This window comes from Pelodiscus sinensis, chromosome 1 (genome assembly GCF_049634645.1).
Source record: "Pelodiscus sinensis isolate JC-2024 chromosome 1, ASM4963464v1, whole genome shotgun sequence".
NCBI classification, from domain to species: domain Eukaryota; kingdom Metazoa; phylum Chordata; order Testudines; family Trionychidae; genus Pelodiscus; species Pelodiscus sinensis.
The window spans coordinates 18,080,339-18,092,866 of NC_134711.1; the positions used below are offsets into that span (position 1 = coordinate 18,080,339).

General features: G+C 42.1%; 1 protein-coding gene across 1 annotated transcript in view; it reads left to right on the top strand.

Moving 5' to 3' along the window:
• Nucleotides 1-2,553: 2,553 nt before the first annotated feature.
• PCLO (piccolo presynaptic cytomatrix protein) overlaps nt 2,554-12,528 on the top strand; it is a 506,430-nt gene continuing 496,455 nt past the window's right edge. Inside the window, exons 1-2 of the mRNA XM_014570493.2 lie at nt 2,554-3,054; nt 8,799-10,053. Coding sequence (XP_014425979.2) covers nt 2,813-3,054; nt 8,799-10,053 — 1,497 coding nt within the window. The 5' untranslated portion in view covers nt 2,554-2,812. The remainder of the gene's footprint in view (nt 3,055-8,798; nt 10,054-12,528) is intronic.

Here is a 12,528-nt window from a genome sequence, read left to right on the forward strand (position 1 = left end):
AATTACCCTGTTCAATCACTGTTCTCAGACACAGAAGTGTCCATTGGGCTTATCTGTACCAGGAGGAAGATGGATATATTCCACAGGAACTCCTACAGAGAGTACTTGTGGATGTCCTAAGGCCACTGGAACAATCTAGGCTCAGATTTAAGAACATTTACAAAAATGACTTGAAAACTTTCAACATCATCACCACAAGCTGGGAAGGTGTGTCTAGTAACAGGTTGCACTGGAGAGCTGTGCTGCATAAGTGAGTCGAAGTCCGTGAAAAGAGGTTGTTGAGAGAGAAGACAGTGAAGAGTATGAAAGGAAAATACAGCAGGCCTCAGGGGCTAGTTGTGTGTTGGCTTCATCCTCTGGTCCTGAACTTTTACCCCTACATTATCCACTTCAAGGACTGTTGCACTGGACTTCCTAGCCATTTGTGATGCTGCATTATAACACACACTAAGGCTATATCTACACTCGTGGCTTCTTGCGCAAGTAGTATGCAAATGAGGCTAAGTGTGGAATATCGCTGAGCCTCATTTGCATACCTAATAAGCCACCATTTTTTTCAGAAGAGGCTCTTGTGCAAGAAGGAGCATCTACACTGCCCCTTCTTGTGCAAGAAAAACCCTCTTGCACAATGCCGTTACACCTATTACTTTTCAGGAAGAATGGCATTGCACAAGAGGGTTTTCTTCCGCAAGAAGGGGCAATGTAGATGCTCCTTCTTGCGCAAGAGCCTCTTCTGAAAAAAATGGTGGCTCATTAGGTATGCAAGTGAGGCTCGGTGATATTCCACGCTTAGCCTCATTTGCATATTACTCGTGCAAGAAGCTGCGAATGTAGACATAGCCTAAGGGTATGTCTACACTTGCAGCCAATTTCGGAATAGGGCTGCAAATATAGGCATTCGGAATTGCAAATCAAGCCCAGGATTTAAATATCCCGCGCTTGATTTGCATCTTCCTGGCCGGGAGCCATTTTTTAAATTTACAAGCCCAGAATAACCGCCCGTGTCTAGACGCGGCAGTGATACGGATGTTCGAAATAAAGCCCTATTTTGAACTACCTGTTATTCCTCCTGCAATTAAGTTTAACAGGTAGTTTGAAATAGGGCTTTATTTCAAATGCCCGTTTCACTGCCGCATGTAGACGCGGGCAATTATTCCAGGCTTGTCAATTAAAAAAAAAATGGCGCCCAGCCGGGAAGATGCAAATCAAGTGCAGGCTATTTAAATCCTGGGCTTGATTTGCAATTTTGAATGCCTACATTTGCAGCCCTATTCCGAAATAGGCTGCAAGTGTAGATATCCCCTAACTGAACTGCTTTGGTGCTTACACCATCTTATAGGATGGATAGCTGCTATTCATAAGTGAAGGGACGTGTCACAAAATTTTGAAGAAAGTCAGTTTCCACAAACATGTCTGTAATTGTTTTAAGATTCACGAATACATAGTGTGAAATCATGGCCCCACTGAAGTCAGCAGCAAAACTCTCATTGGATTCAATGGGGCAAGAAGGTATTTCACTCTCTCCTATCAGTTATATTTGCTTTTGTATGCAACCATGCATGGATTCACACCCCTCATTCAGACAGCCCCACAGCATCAGAGATAGACCGGCAACCATTGCGCTTGTGGACCACCTTTCCTCTTCCCTTTGATGGTCTTTTCTCTGCTTCATGTGATGTTTTGCACTGAGCTATTTTTAAAGTGCAATGTTCAAACCGTCTGCTTTGGAGATGAAATTTGAAAGCTAGATTCTACCTTTTGAGGGTGTCCAGACCCTAAAATGTCATAAGGCTGATCAACCGTAACTGACCCATTGCATCAAGATAAGGCAAAATAAACCCATACTCTAATTCATCATGCAAAAGCGCCATGCTAATCTAGAGCCAGCAGCTGCATCCATCCAATTTTTGGCCTTTGCCCTCCAAAGTCTTCAGAGAAAGAGAGTAGACTGAACTAGATTCTGATGTAATCCAACATAAAGCTCTGTAAAAAAACCAAAAAACTGGGGTGCTGTAGGGCCTAGGTGTATAAGGTACAGTTAGACTGCAAAATTTGATCCCTTGCTCAATTTTGGCTGAGGTGTGTCAGAACCCACAGGGTGGCTCTGAGATTTTGAGTTGCTGCTGCTCTCGGTTACTGGACCCATGTTTATGATGGGATGTTATGAACCAGAACCATTGAACCAAACTGTAAATCCTGTACAAGATGGAAATCACTTCAAGCCAGTGGGTGCCCCAACACCTCCAGCAGTGCCAATTCCAGCACTGGTGTAACTCCAGGTCTATGGCTTGGGATGTATTTGGAGCAGCTACACTTGTCTGTCTAGGGCTCTGTGTGTGTCTGTCCGTGTGTTTTGGCCGGGGGAGTCTTAGGAGCCCCAAACTGGTCGGAGGCAGCTTCTCTTCGCGGCGCTCGTGTCTGCTAAGGAGCTGGGAGGGTCTCGCTTTTGGGGGGAGGGTGCCCTGGGATCGGGGGACTCCGCGTCTCCTTTAAGCGCCCGTCGGAGGAGGGGGCCGCCGCTGTGTGCGCGGGGAGGGAGGAAGCCACCTGCCCTGTGCTGGGAGCATGCGCTCCGCCGGAGGAGGAGCGACATTGGCAGCGCTCGGCGGGCATCGCTCGGCTGCCTGCTCTCTCTGTCTCCCCGGCAGCGGCCGAAGCCAGCGCCCCAGAGCCATGGAGGCAGCGGCGGGCGCTGCCGAGGACTAGCCGCCCGACTCCCCAACGTGAACGAGGCCGGGGCCGGAGCCGCCCACCAGCCCATCCCGCCTCGCCTGCGCCTGGAGCTCGCCTGTGAGGAGCCAGCCCTCCAGCCATGGGCAACGAAGCGAGCCTGGAAGGAGGAGACGCTCTGGCCGGGCTCCCCGAAGGGCTGGCGGCTGCGGCAGCGGCCGGGGATGGCGGAGGGCGAGGGCTGGCCGCCGGCGTGGAGGCGGATCTGAGCCAGCTGAGCGAGGAGGAGAGGAGACAGATCGCCGCTGTCATGTCAAGGGCGCAGGGGCTGCCCAAAGGAAACCTCCCCGGCACCACCGGCGCGGAGCCGCCTCCCCTGCACAGGCATGCACAGCCATCTCTCTTCCCCGCCGGCCCACGTCCCTGCCCGCCCGGTGGGGGGCTGCCGGGTGCATTGCAGGCGGCTGGGGAGGGAGCGTGAGTACGGACCCTGGGATGCAGCGTCTGCTCTCCCTAGTCACCAATAACCCTCCTCCGGGCTAGGGGGCTGCTTCCCCTGCCCCTCCCCGGGCCGGACCCAAGGGCTGGGTCGCTTCGGTGTCAAGGGAGCGGGAGGGCGGCAGACGCAACAATTGTGGTGCTTTTTTCTGCATGGAGGTGCTGGCTGGGGGTGCCCCTCTCCCAAGCTAGAATAGCAGCCGGCAGCGCTTTGCCCACGCCGAGGCGTTCTGTGGCGGCTGCTACTGGAGCGATGGAGTCTCGCTGAATCTTCCCAAACTCCAGGGCATTATTGTATTGGAGGGTCTTTAATCCGCCTCTGCAAGTAACAGTGGATTAGTTTAGATAGTCAAGGACCAAAGGATCTGTGTTTTCCCCGTGTGCTTTCCCCTTATGTCTTCTCTTATTCTGTGTTTTAAATCTTCGGGGGCAGACGACTAGTACTTCTGTAGCTTGTGTGGTGCTGTCTGCTCCTACTAATCTATTGCTTGCCCAGAGAGGGAATTTGTGTGCTGGTAAAAGTATCGTTAACTCACATGATGATCATGGGAAGATAGAGGATTCCCTTTTCCTTGTCCAGGGTCCTGAAAGTGCCCGTTTCTCAATCCAGGTACGGCTAGTTTGCAGTTTACACTTTCCAGGGGCTAGATGTGTTGTTTGTCTTGAAGTAGGATTCAAAAAGGAACCTCCTTTAATTACCTGTTTCACTGGTTCTTGGGGCCTATTGACCTCACCCGAGATAAATGCCAATTCATTTTATATAATGTCAGGCATATATAAGTGAATGCTAGAGAACACACTCACACAAAGAAGGATTGGACCAAATCCACCCTACAGGGACTCTACAGAGGTCAGTGGAATTACACCTAAAATGACTGTGTCCATTTTTCTTGAAACTGAGGTTTCATTGTGTATCTCTGACATGTTTGTTCAGAATGGACAAATAATGAAAGTTTGTGAAGGACAGAATTTTATAGCCAATAGCCCCTAGCTCCCATTGAAAACAGTGGTGCATAATTAAGCTCAAAATCCCTATTTATGTAGCAGTTTGTGATATCACAAAACCAGGCAGGTTTTAAAAGTTTATTGTTTTCAGGTTAATCTACCAGTTTGGAGGAAGATGTCTGCATGCTTATTGGTATTACCAAGTATCCATTCTTGCTCGGTGGCTTTACTCGCTCTTTGCTGTTGCTGACAGGATTTGTGGGGAAGGAGACTGCCTTTTGAGGGCCCTAATCCAAAGTTCATGGGTCTCAGTAGGAGTCCTTCAATTGACTTCCATAGCCTTTAGACCAGTCACACAATGACTTTGACATAAACAACTGGCTAGCTTGGTGGTGCTGAAATTCCTTAAATTCAAACTTTTTTTTTCTTTTGGGAGGCTGTTGCTTTGAAGAATAACCCTACACGAGCAAATACATTTGTGATAGGAAAGATCTTTTAAATCATCTACTCTGTCTGCTTGCCAGTGCAGGGTTGTTCCCAATAATACATTCATAGCCTGCATATTCTAATTTCATTTTAGTATGATTCAAATAGTGACACCAAAGTTCAAGCTCGGAATCTGTGTAGTATGATGTTATGGTGCCCTTACTGCACTGCCTTTCAGGGTTTTTTTTTATATTAATGAATTTTGTTTTCAGTGTAGAGTGGTAGCCATCATATCCAAAGTGTTATACAGTATATCTGAAATTCTGAGCTACCATTGCTATTTCCTATTCTAAATATAACAGGAAATTGATATTCTATATACCATTGTGTGACACATCTCGACAACTACTGACTTTTTAATAGCAAGCAATATAAGTAATAAGATACAGAGTTGCCCCTTCACCTGTATAAAATTAGCACCATAGTTATATATATTTTTAGAGGGCTAGTGCTTTCAAGTCTTTGGAAATGCAGCAGCTGGTCTGATATAAGAGCAAGTAAATCATATTATGACACTTTAACCCTTTAAGTATAAGCTCCAATACTTTTCCCTAAAAATCTGAGAGCTTTAAATGAACCACCTATATAAAACTGACCTGATTTTTCAGTGGTGTTGAACAACTGTAGCACCTATTAGCTTCAGTGGGATATTTGGGTGCTCAGCACCTCTGAAGGTAATGAGACAACTTTCAGTTAGTAGACTGTACAATAACTGAATCGCATAGAGCCACATCCTCAGCTCATGGAAATCAGTTTAGCTCTCTAGAAAGTCAGTGGCACAATGCCAGTTTGTTTACACTAGTGGAAGATTAGTTCCATACTGTAAGAACTCATTAGATGACTAGGACACTTTCTAGTAAAGCCCCTTCATTTTCAGGTAAATTTTAAATGATTAAATAGATTAGCAACTGTCTGTCACTGCTGAAAGAAAATGATCTTGTATTTTGAGAATAAGTGTTGTGAAAGTAGCCTATCCTGAGCACTAATGCTTCCTATGTACTGTATTTATTCTTCCAGAATAGAGTCTTTTATTAGTACAAAAATGTACTGTATCTAGGAAAGTAAACACTTCCCAGCAGGAAATATCTGTTTTCATATATATGTATTTTCTGTAAATATGAAGGATCATTTAATTAGCATTCAATATTAATACTTTATTTTGGCTTTAAAAGAATTTATTTTAGTGGATGGTGTAAACAGTCTCATTTAATCAAGAAAGTTTTCAAGCTATTCAGGACCCGAACCAAAACATGCTGATATGAAAGTTCAATTGATTTTCATGGGCTTTGAATCAAGCCTTAATAATGATAGAACTGAAATTGAGTGCTTGGTTGAATCAGGGCCTAAATGAGAAAGAGAGAGAAAATAATTAAGGTATTGGGATTCAAAGAAAGGACTTCCCCCCCAAGAACTCGAAAACAGCTTCCCTTTTAAAATTATGGAGTCCTCTCCATTTAAAAATGTTTGGCAACAAGAAATTCCCTGCTAGAAAAAAAATGAAAATTAAGTACTGTATTATACATGAGTATCAAAAACTATAAAAGCAGTGAATCACTACAATGAATGGTGGTTCTTAAAATTGCATTGTCACATGGATGTAGAAAAGATTAGAAAAACTGTACTCCCACATTCCTCTGCCCAAAACTAAAGGACTAAATCTAGTTTTATTATTGCAAAGATAAAAGGCTTCAATACATTTGTCCTCTAAGCCATTTTCCTCCACAGTTTAGGTACAGTATGTTTCCTTGTTCATTCATTTATGAGGAACAGCAAAACAAACATGGTCTCCACTGTAAACATGAAGCCCGGTAACATCAAGCAGTAATTGTTCAATTCAAGTTTTTTGTTTTTATTATTAATTCAACAAAACAGTAATAATCTGGGTAACAAGATATTGGTATACTAAAAACTGAGTAGGGCATTGGAAATTGGTGCCAATTTTGTCATGATATTCCTTTTTCTAAGGGATACATATTCACAGATAATATTGGCAGAGACTGACTGCTTCTTTCATGAGTATTTTTAAAAGTTCACAATTAATTAGACCTGGAAAGTCATCATTAGTTGATTTTTCATCTTAATTTCTATTGGCTTCATGCATGAGGAATTGCAATTAACCTCATAGTTCCTGACATGAACTTAAAATTCTGTTTCTCAAAGCATTGGTATTCACTATTCTCAGTTACACTACGGTTAGGCTGTTTGATCATGCCTCCATTTTTTCTCTGAGTCTTGCTGTTTTGAACCTAAGTTTTCAAACTTCTAAAACAGTTACAAGCAGTCATTCCAGAACCATACACAGCCTTTACTAGTACAATAGCTGATAAATTCTCAGGCAAGCATACACTATATAATATAATAATAACATAATAATTACACCTTTCGATTCATCCAATATGTACCTCACAGTGGCATGGAACTAAAAACAGATAGGGCTTGCCTGGCAGCTAGAAAGCTTTGTAGTAAATATGCAAACATTTTATGGACTCAGTTCATGGTTGGACCATACTGGGCATAACTTTATTATTTGTAAGGGCCCAATTCAATACTCATTGAAGTCAATAAAACAATTCTTCAATGGGTTATGTATTCATGTAATAAATCTCCCAGGAATCCATGTATCTAACCTGGGGGAAGAGGGAGGAGGGAATAAAAGTGTAGCATTGAAAGAATCCTGATAGGTAGAGCTAACATGATGATAATAAAAGTCTTGAAAGTTGCCATACTTTAGCAAAAAAGCTTCAAAAACAAACTTCAGTGTGAAACTGCCGAGTTGGAATTCATATTCAAACTTATCACTCTCAGACTGGTTCTGAGTAGAGACTGGCTAGCTCATTACCAATATAATTTCCTCTATTTTTGGTATTCATACCTTCTCATCAGCTATTGGGAATGAGCCATATTCATTATGATTAAATGGCCTCATTAGCACTGGTTCTCCATATAGCAACACAGCCATTTTTGCATAAGTATATATACCTGCACAACTGACATTTCCATTTCATGCACCTGACACAGTAGGTTCCAGGCGATGAAAGCTTAGGCCCAGAGAAATTTTACTAGCCTTTAAGGTGCCACGGGTCTCCTCATTGTTTTTCCTGAAACAGACTAACATGGCTACCCCTCTGAGTGACTGCCTGTTTTTCATGACTGTATATAAGGAAATAACATATTTGAAAATGTTGGATTATATTTAATTTGAGATATGACAATTAATCGTATACCTGCAACATAATGGTGGCACAGGGGAAAATATATCCTCTAGCAAAGACTCAATGATAGCACAAAACTGAACATCATGACACACCCTTTAACTTAGCTACGAGAGGACTGAATAGAATATCTTCCCCTCCAGGTACAAAACAATAGAGCAACAATTAAAACACCATACTGCACTTATTTTCTTTACTTGGCTTCTTTTTTTTCTAGCTTGGCATTCTATTATAAAATAAAGGAAAATAAGACTGGGCAGAAGGAAAAACCCCAGCAGAATAAGACAGATAGCATTTTGTTGTCAGATAAAATTTGTTTTTTGAGGTAGGGGGAGGGATAATTTAAGTGCTATTAATCATGAAGCAAAAGCATTATTCTGTTAGGTAGTCTGTGCTTCATCCACATGAAGAGATGTTTTTCTTGTATTATTCATGAATGCCAGTGTAAATACTATAATAAAAGACACCTCTACTTCTTGATCTACTAGGATTTTAGGTTCAGAGCACTGATGCATACTCAGTTGTAAATACACCACTACAAGTAGGCTTAAATAGCCAAAGCACAATTATGTCAACATTTTGTATCATTAGTATTTCTCCTGAATGGCCATTCTTTGACCTGCTAATCATGGAACACCTCTCTCTTTTTCTGTTCTTTTTGTGTCCATGTTTGAAGTATATACCCCAAAAGATACTGTGAAGAGTTAGCCATCTAGGTATAGAGGAAATGGAAAATCACAGATTAATTTTGAAGCACTTCAGACTTTTGAAAGAAAATGCACCTGAGTAATTTTACTCATATGAGTAGTCCTACTGAGGAATATTTCAATGCAATAAGCAGTTGCAGATGCAGGAGCCCAAATGTTTAACTTTCTTACCTTATTTTTATTTACATTTAAAATAATTATTACAAAAAGTTCAATAATTGCAACTAATTTATAGTTAATTTCTCACTTTTTTCATTTTACCATATTTTTCTCTCCACAGACATCCTGAGTTTGATATCAATCACTATGCAAGACAGCCAGGTAAGCCTCCATCCAGTTTAAGCAAAAGCAGAACAGTAGATGTGTTGAAGACAGAACAACGATCTCCTGGAAGGAGCCCTTCTTCCACTAGTCTACGAGAATCTAAATCCAGGACTGATTTTAAAGAAGATCAGAAGCCAAGTATGATGCCTAGCTTCCTCTCTGAGGCCAATCCATTAAGTGCAGTCACTTCAGTTGTAAACAAGTTCAATCCTTTTGATTTGATATCGGACTCAGATGCAGCCAAGGAAGATGACAATAGGAAACAAAAAGCAGTTCAGAAAGACCAGGGAAAGCCTGAGGAGCAAAAAGGACAAGCAAAGCATCCAACTCAGCAACAATCTCCAAAGCCAACAAGTCAGCAAAAAGAGCCCATCAAACCTGTACCCCAGCAAACAGGGCCTTCCAAACTGCCACCCCAACAGCAGCAGGTTGGGGCAGCTAAACAAGCTCAGAAACCAGGGCCTGGTCAGCCAGTAGGCCCTCCCTCAGAACAAGCCAAGCAACCATCTCAACAACGAGGGGCACAGAGAACTCAGCCCCAGCAATCTGAACCCACAAAGCAGGTACCTCACCAACAGAGTCCTGCAAAACCTTCACCACAGCAACCAGGTCCTACCAAAACATTACCCCAGCTACCAGATGTTGCTAGAATGCCATCCCAGGCACCAGCTTCCACAAAGCCATCAGCACAGCCCCCAGGCCCTACAAAACAACTATCTCAGCAACCAGGACAGCAAGCAGGTCCTGCAAAGCCATCCCCTCAACAAGCTGGACCTAGTAAACAACCCTCTCAGCAGCCTGGTCCTGTAAAGTCATCTCCTCAGCAAATGGGGCCGGTTAAACAACCAACTCAGCAGCTAGGGCCTGGAAAGCCATCCCCTCAGCAAGTAGGAGCTGGTAAACAGCCATCCCAGCAGCCAGGGCCTGCAAAACCATCTCCTCAGCCAGCAGGGCCTGCAAAGCTACCATCACAGCAACCAGGACCTACAAAACCATCAGGCCAGCAACCAGGGCCTGGTAAGCCTTCACAGAAACAAATAATTACAGCTGCACACGGTGAATCAGCCCCAAAGAAAACTTTCTGTCCTCTTTGCACTAGCACTGAACTGCTGCTGCATACTCCAGAACAGGCCAATTACAATACTTGCACACAGTGTCAAACCGTGGTCTGCAGCCAGTGTGGCTTTAATCCCAATCCACATATAACAGAGGTGAGTGGCATCTAACACTGATTTTCATGCTAAGCCTAAAACTGGATTAAAATTCACTATGGCTAAATTCAGAAGCTTTTATGGTTTGTGGTAGATCACACAGGCCCATTATAGCAAGTTAAGAGGAGAAGGTCGGGTTGTTTAAGCGAACAATTCACATCTCTTTTGGAGGAAAATGACAGTTCTGTGTTTATACTTAGTCTAATACCATAGGGTCCTGGTTTCTGATAGGGGCTCATAATAGGGATGTAAAACCCCAATTAATCAATTAACTGGTTAAATGGTAGGCTACTCTAATGCTTAAACAGTTAACTGACTAAGTGAGATTCTAGATTGTAGACTGCTTGTGCCTGACTGGAGCAGCCACCATCCTGTGGAGCTCCCACTCCTACCCTTACTCAGAGCTATCTCCCAGCCCCAGCTGTTGGATCTGGTTCCTGGCCCCAGCTGCACAGGCATCTGGGGCCAAGTGGGGCTTCTCCTGGGGAATTGGTTCCCGTCCACATCCCCAGCTCATAAACATGACTACAATAGAAACAATAAGTAAGATGAAATGGAATATGAAACTTTTTTTTTAACAAAGTATTACTTTTTTTTGGATTTAAATGCTCCCCTGCTGTATTTGTAACCCACATGCCATAGTCTTGTGCTCATATAGGTGAATCAGAAAGATGAACTGATCTAGCAATGACTAAGCAATGAAAGTGACACTGACTAGCTTGTTTGCTGAGTGAGGTGTAAAAGTAAACAAGCAGTCCAGATGGTACAAAATAAATAAGACATTTAAAAGTTCTTTCTATTTTAATATCTGGAACATTTAATCTAACAAATGTGGACATTTGTGTTTGAAATAGATATAGGTTCAGAGCTTCAGGTGGTCTAGATTGGCAGAGTTTTGGAGCTACATAGGTGTATATCACTTAAAAATCTGGCTGGTGAATTGTAATTTGATGGGTTTCAACTTTTTTTCAACAAAGTAGACCATTCCTTAAAATTGAGAGATCTTTCTGTTCATTATCTCCACTCCCAACCCTGATCTCCACCTTTGTAACTGTAATAATAGGTCCATAAAAATAATATAACTATATTGTGTTTTTAAATGAACTTTTTAATTTGATGTGTGGATTAGCTCAGTTAGTTACCTCTATACTACATTTGTGCTGTTTACATCCTCTCCATGGGAATTCACATTCATATCTGGAGCCTTCTTGTTGTTTTGAAACCCCCACTACTCTAATTTACCTAAGATGCTTGCATTTTGGGTTTGTATGTTTTCAATGTCTGTGTTTGTGGCATTACCCACATATTTGAGCGCAGTAGAACTGGTACACCAAGAAAGAAAAACACAATAAATCAGTCATGAAGCAACCAGAAAGAGGTCTGGTTTTCTCTCTCTCTCTCTCTCTCTCTCTCTGTTTTAGTTTAAATGGTTAGGATAGCTAATGGAAAGAAGCCTGAGCTGGGCAATAACTAATGCTTGAAAATGAATTTTGAGAAAGTCACCAGTTGTGCTTAGCTTTGGTATGGTATATTGATAATTGATACATCTCATTGACAGGCATATACCATTTTTGGATGGTTCCTGGTGACAAATGACCTGTCTGCTTCTGGCAAACTTGATTTATTTATTGTTTGGCAGGTTTTTAATAAATAAATGAAATTTAAAAGGTTTGTTGTAGCTGTCCAGTAGTAACTCTCTGCTCCTCTGGATACAATGAGTTCAGACTCATTTGAGTCCATTCCTAGGATATCAAAAGTTGCACTGGAGTTGATGCTTGTAAATTCTAAGATTAGGGGAGGAGTGAATTGTGTTTTACTGTCTGTGGGTTCTGGAATAAATTGCAGGACACGATAAAGTGGTGTGACCAGAGAATATTGCTGCTGGAGAATGTTACATGTGACTTTTTATGCAGGAGTGTTCTTTAATGAGAGTTAAAGGGAAACATTGGTACACTGAACTCTGCTGTGACTCCCATGTCCTGAATCTGGCTAGCTCAGTGGCACTTAGTGCTGGATCAAATTACAGGAAAATAATTGGATGATTATCTAGGCTTGGAATAATTGATCTCAAGAGAACAGTCCAGAAACGGTGTTTAGAAACAAAAATCATTAAGCAACCATAGGAAATATTATAGTATTATCATAATACTATAATAGAAAATAGTATTATCTTAGTGATGTGACATGTTGGTCCAAGAATTTTAGAAAGATGAAGTGGGTGAAGAAATATTTTTATTGGCCCAAATTCATCTTTTAATTGGCCACTTCCCCTTGAATGGTCACTTGAAATATGTGTTAGCTACTTATAGCCAAATACAAGCTGAAAAAGTTTGTTGAGCAGGATACCCTGAACAAGTTTCCAAGACACGAAGAAGAGCTCTATGTAAGGTCAAAAGTTAATTTCTCTCACCAACAGAAGTTGATCAAATAAAATATATTACTTTACCCACCTTGTCTCTGTAGTAGCGATGTTAG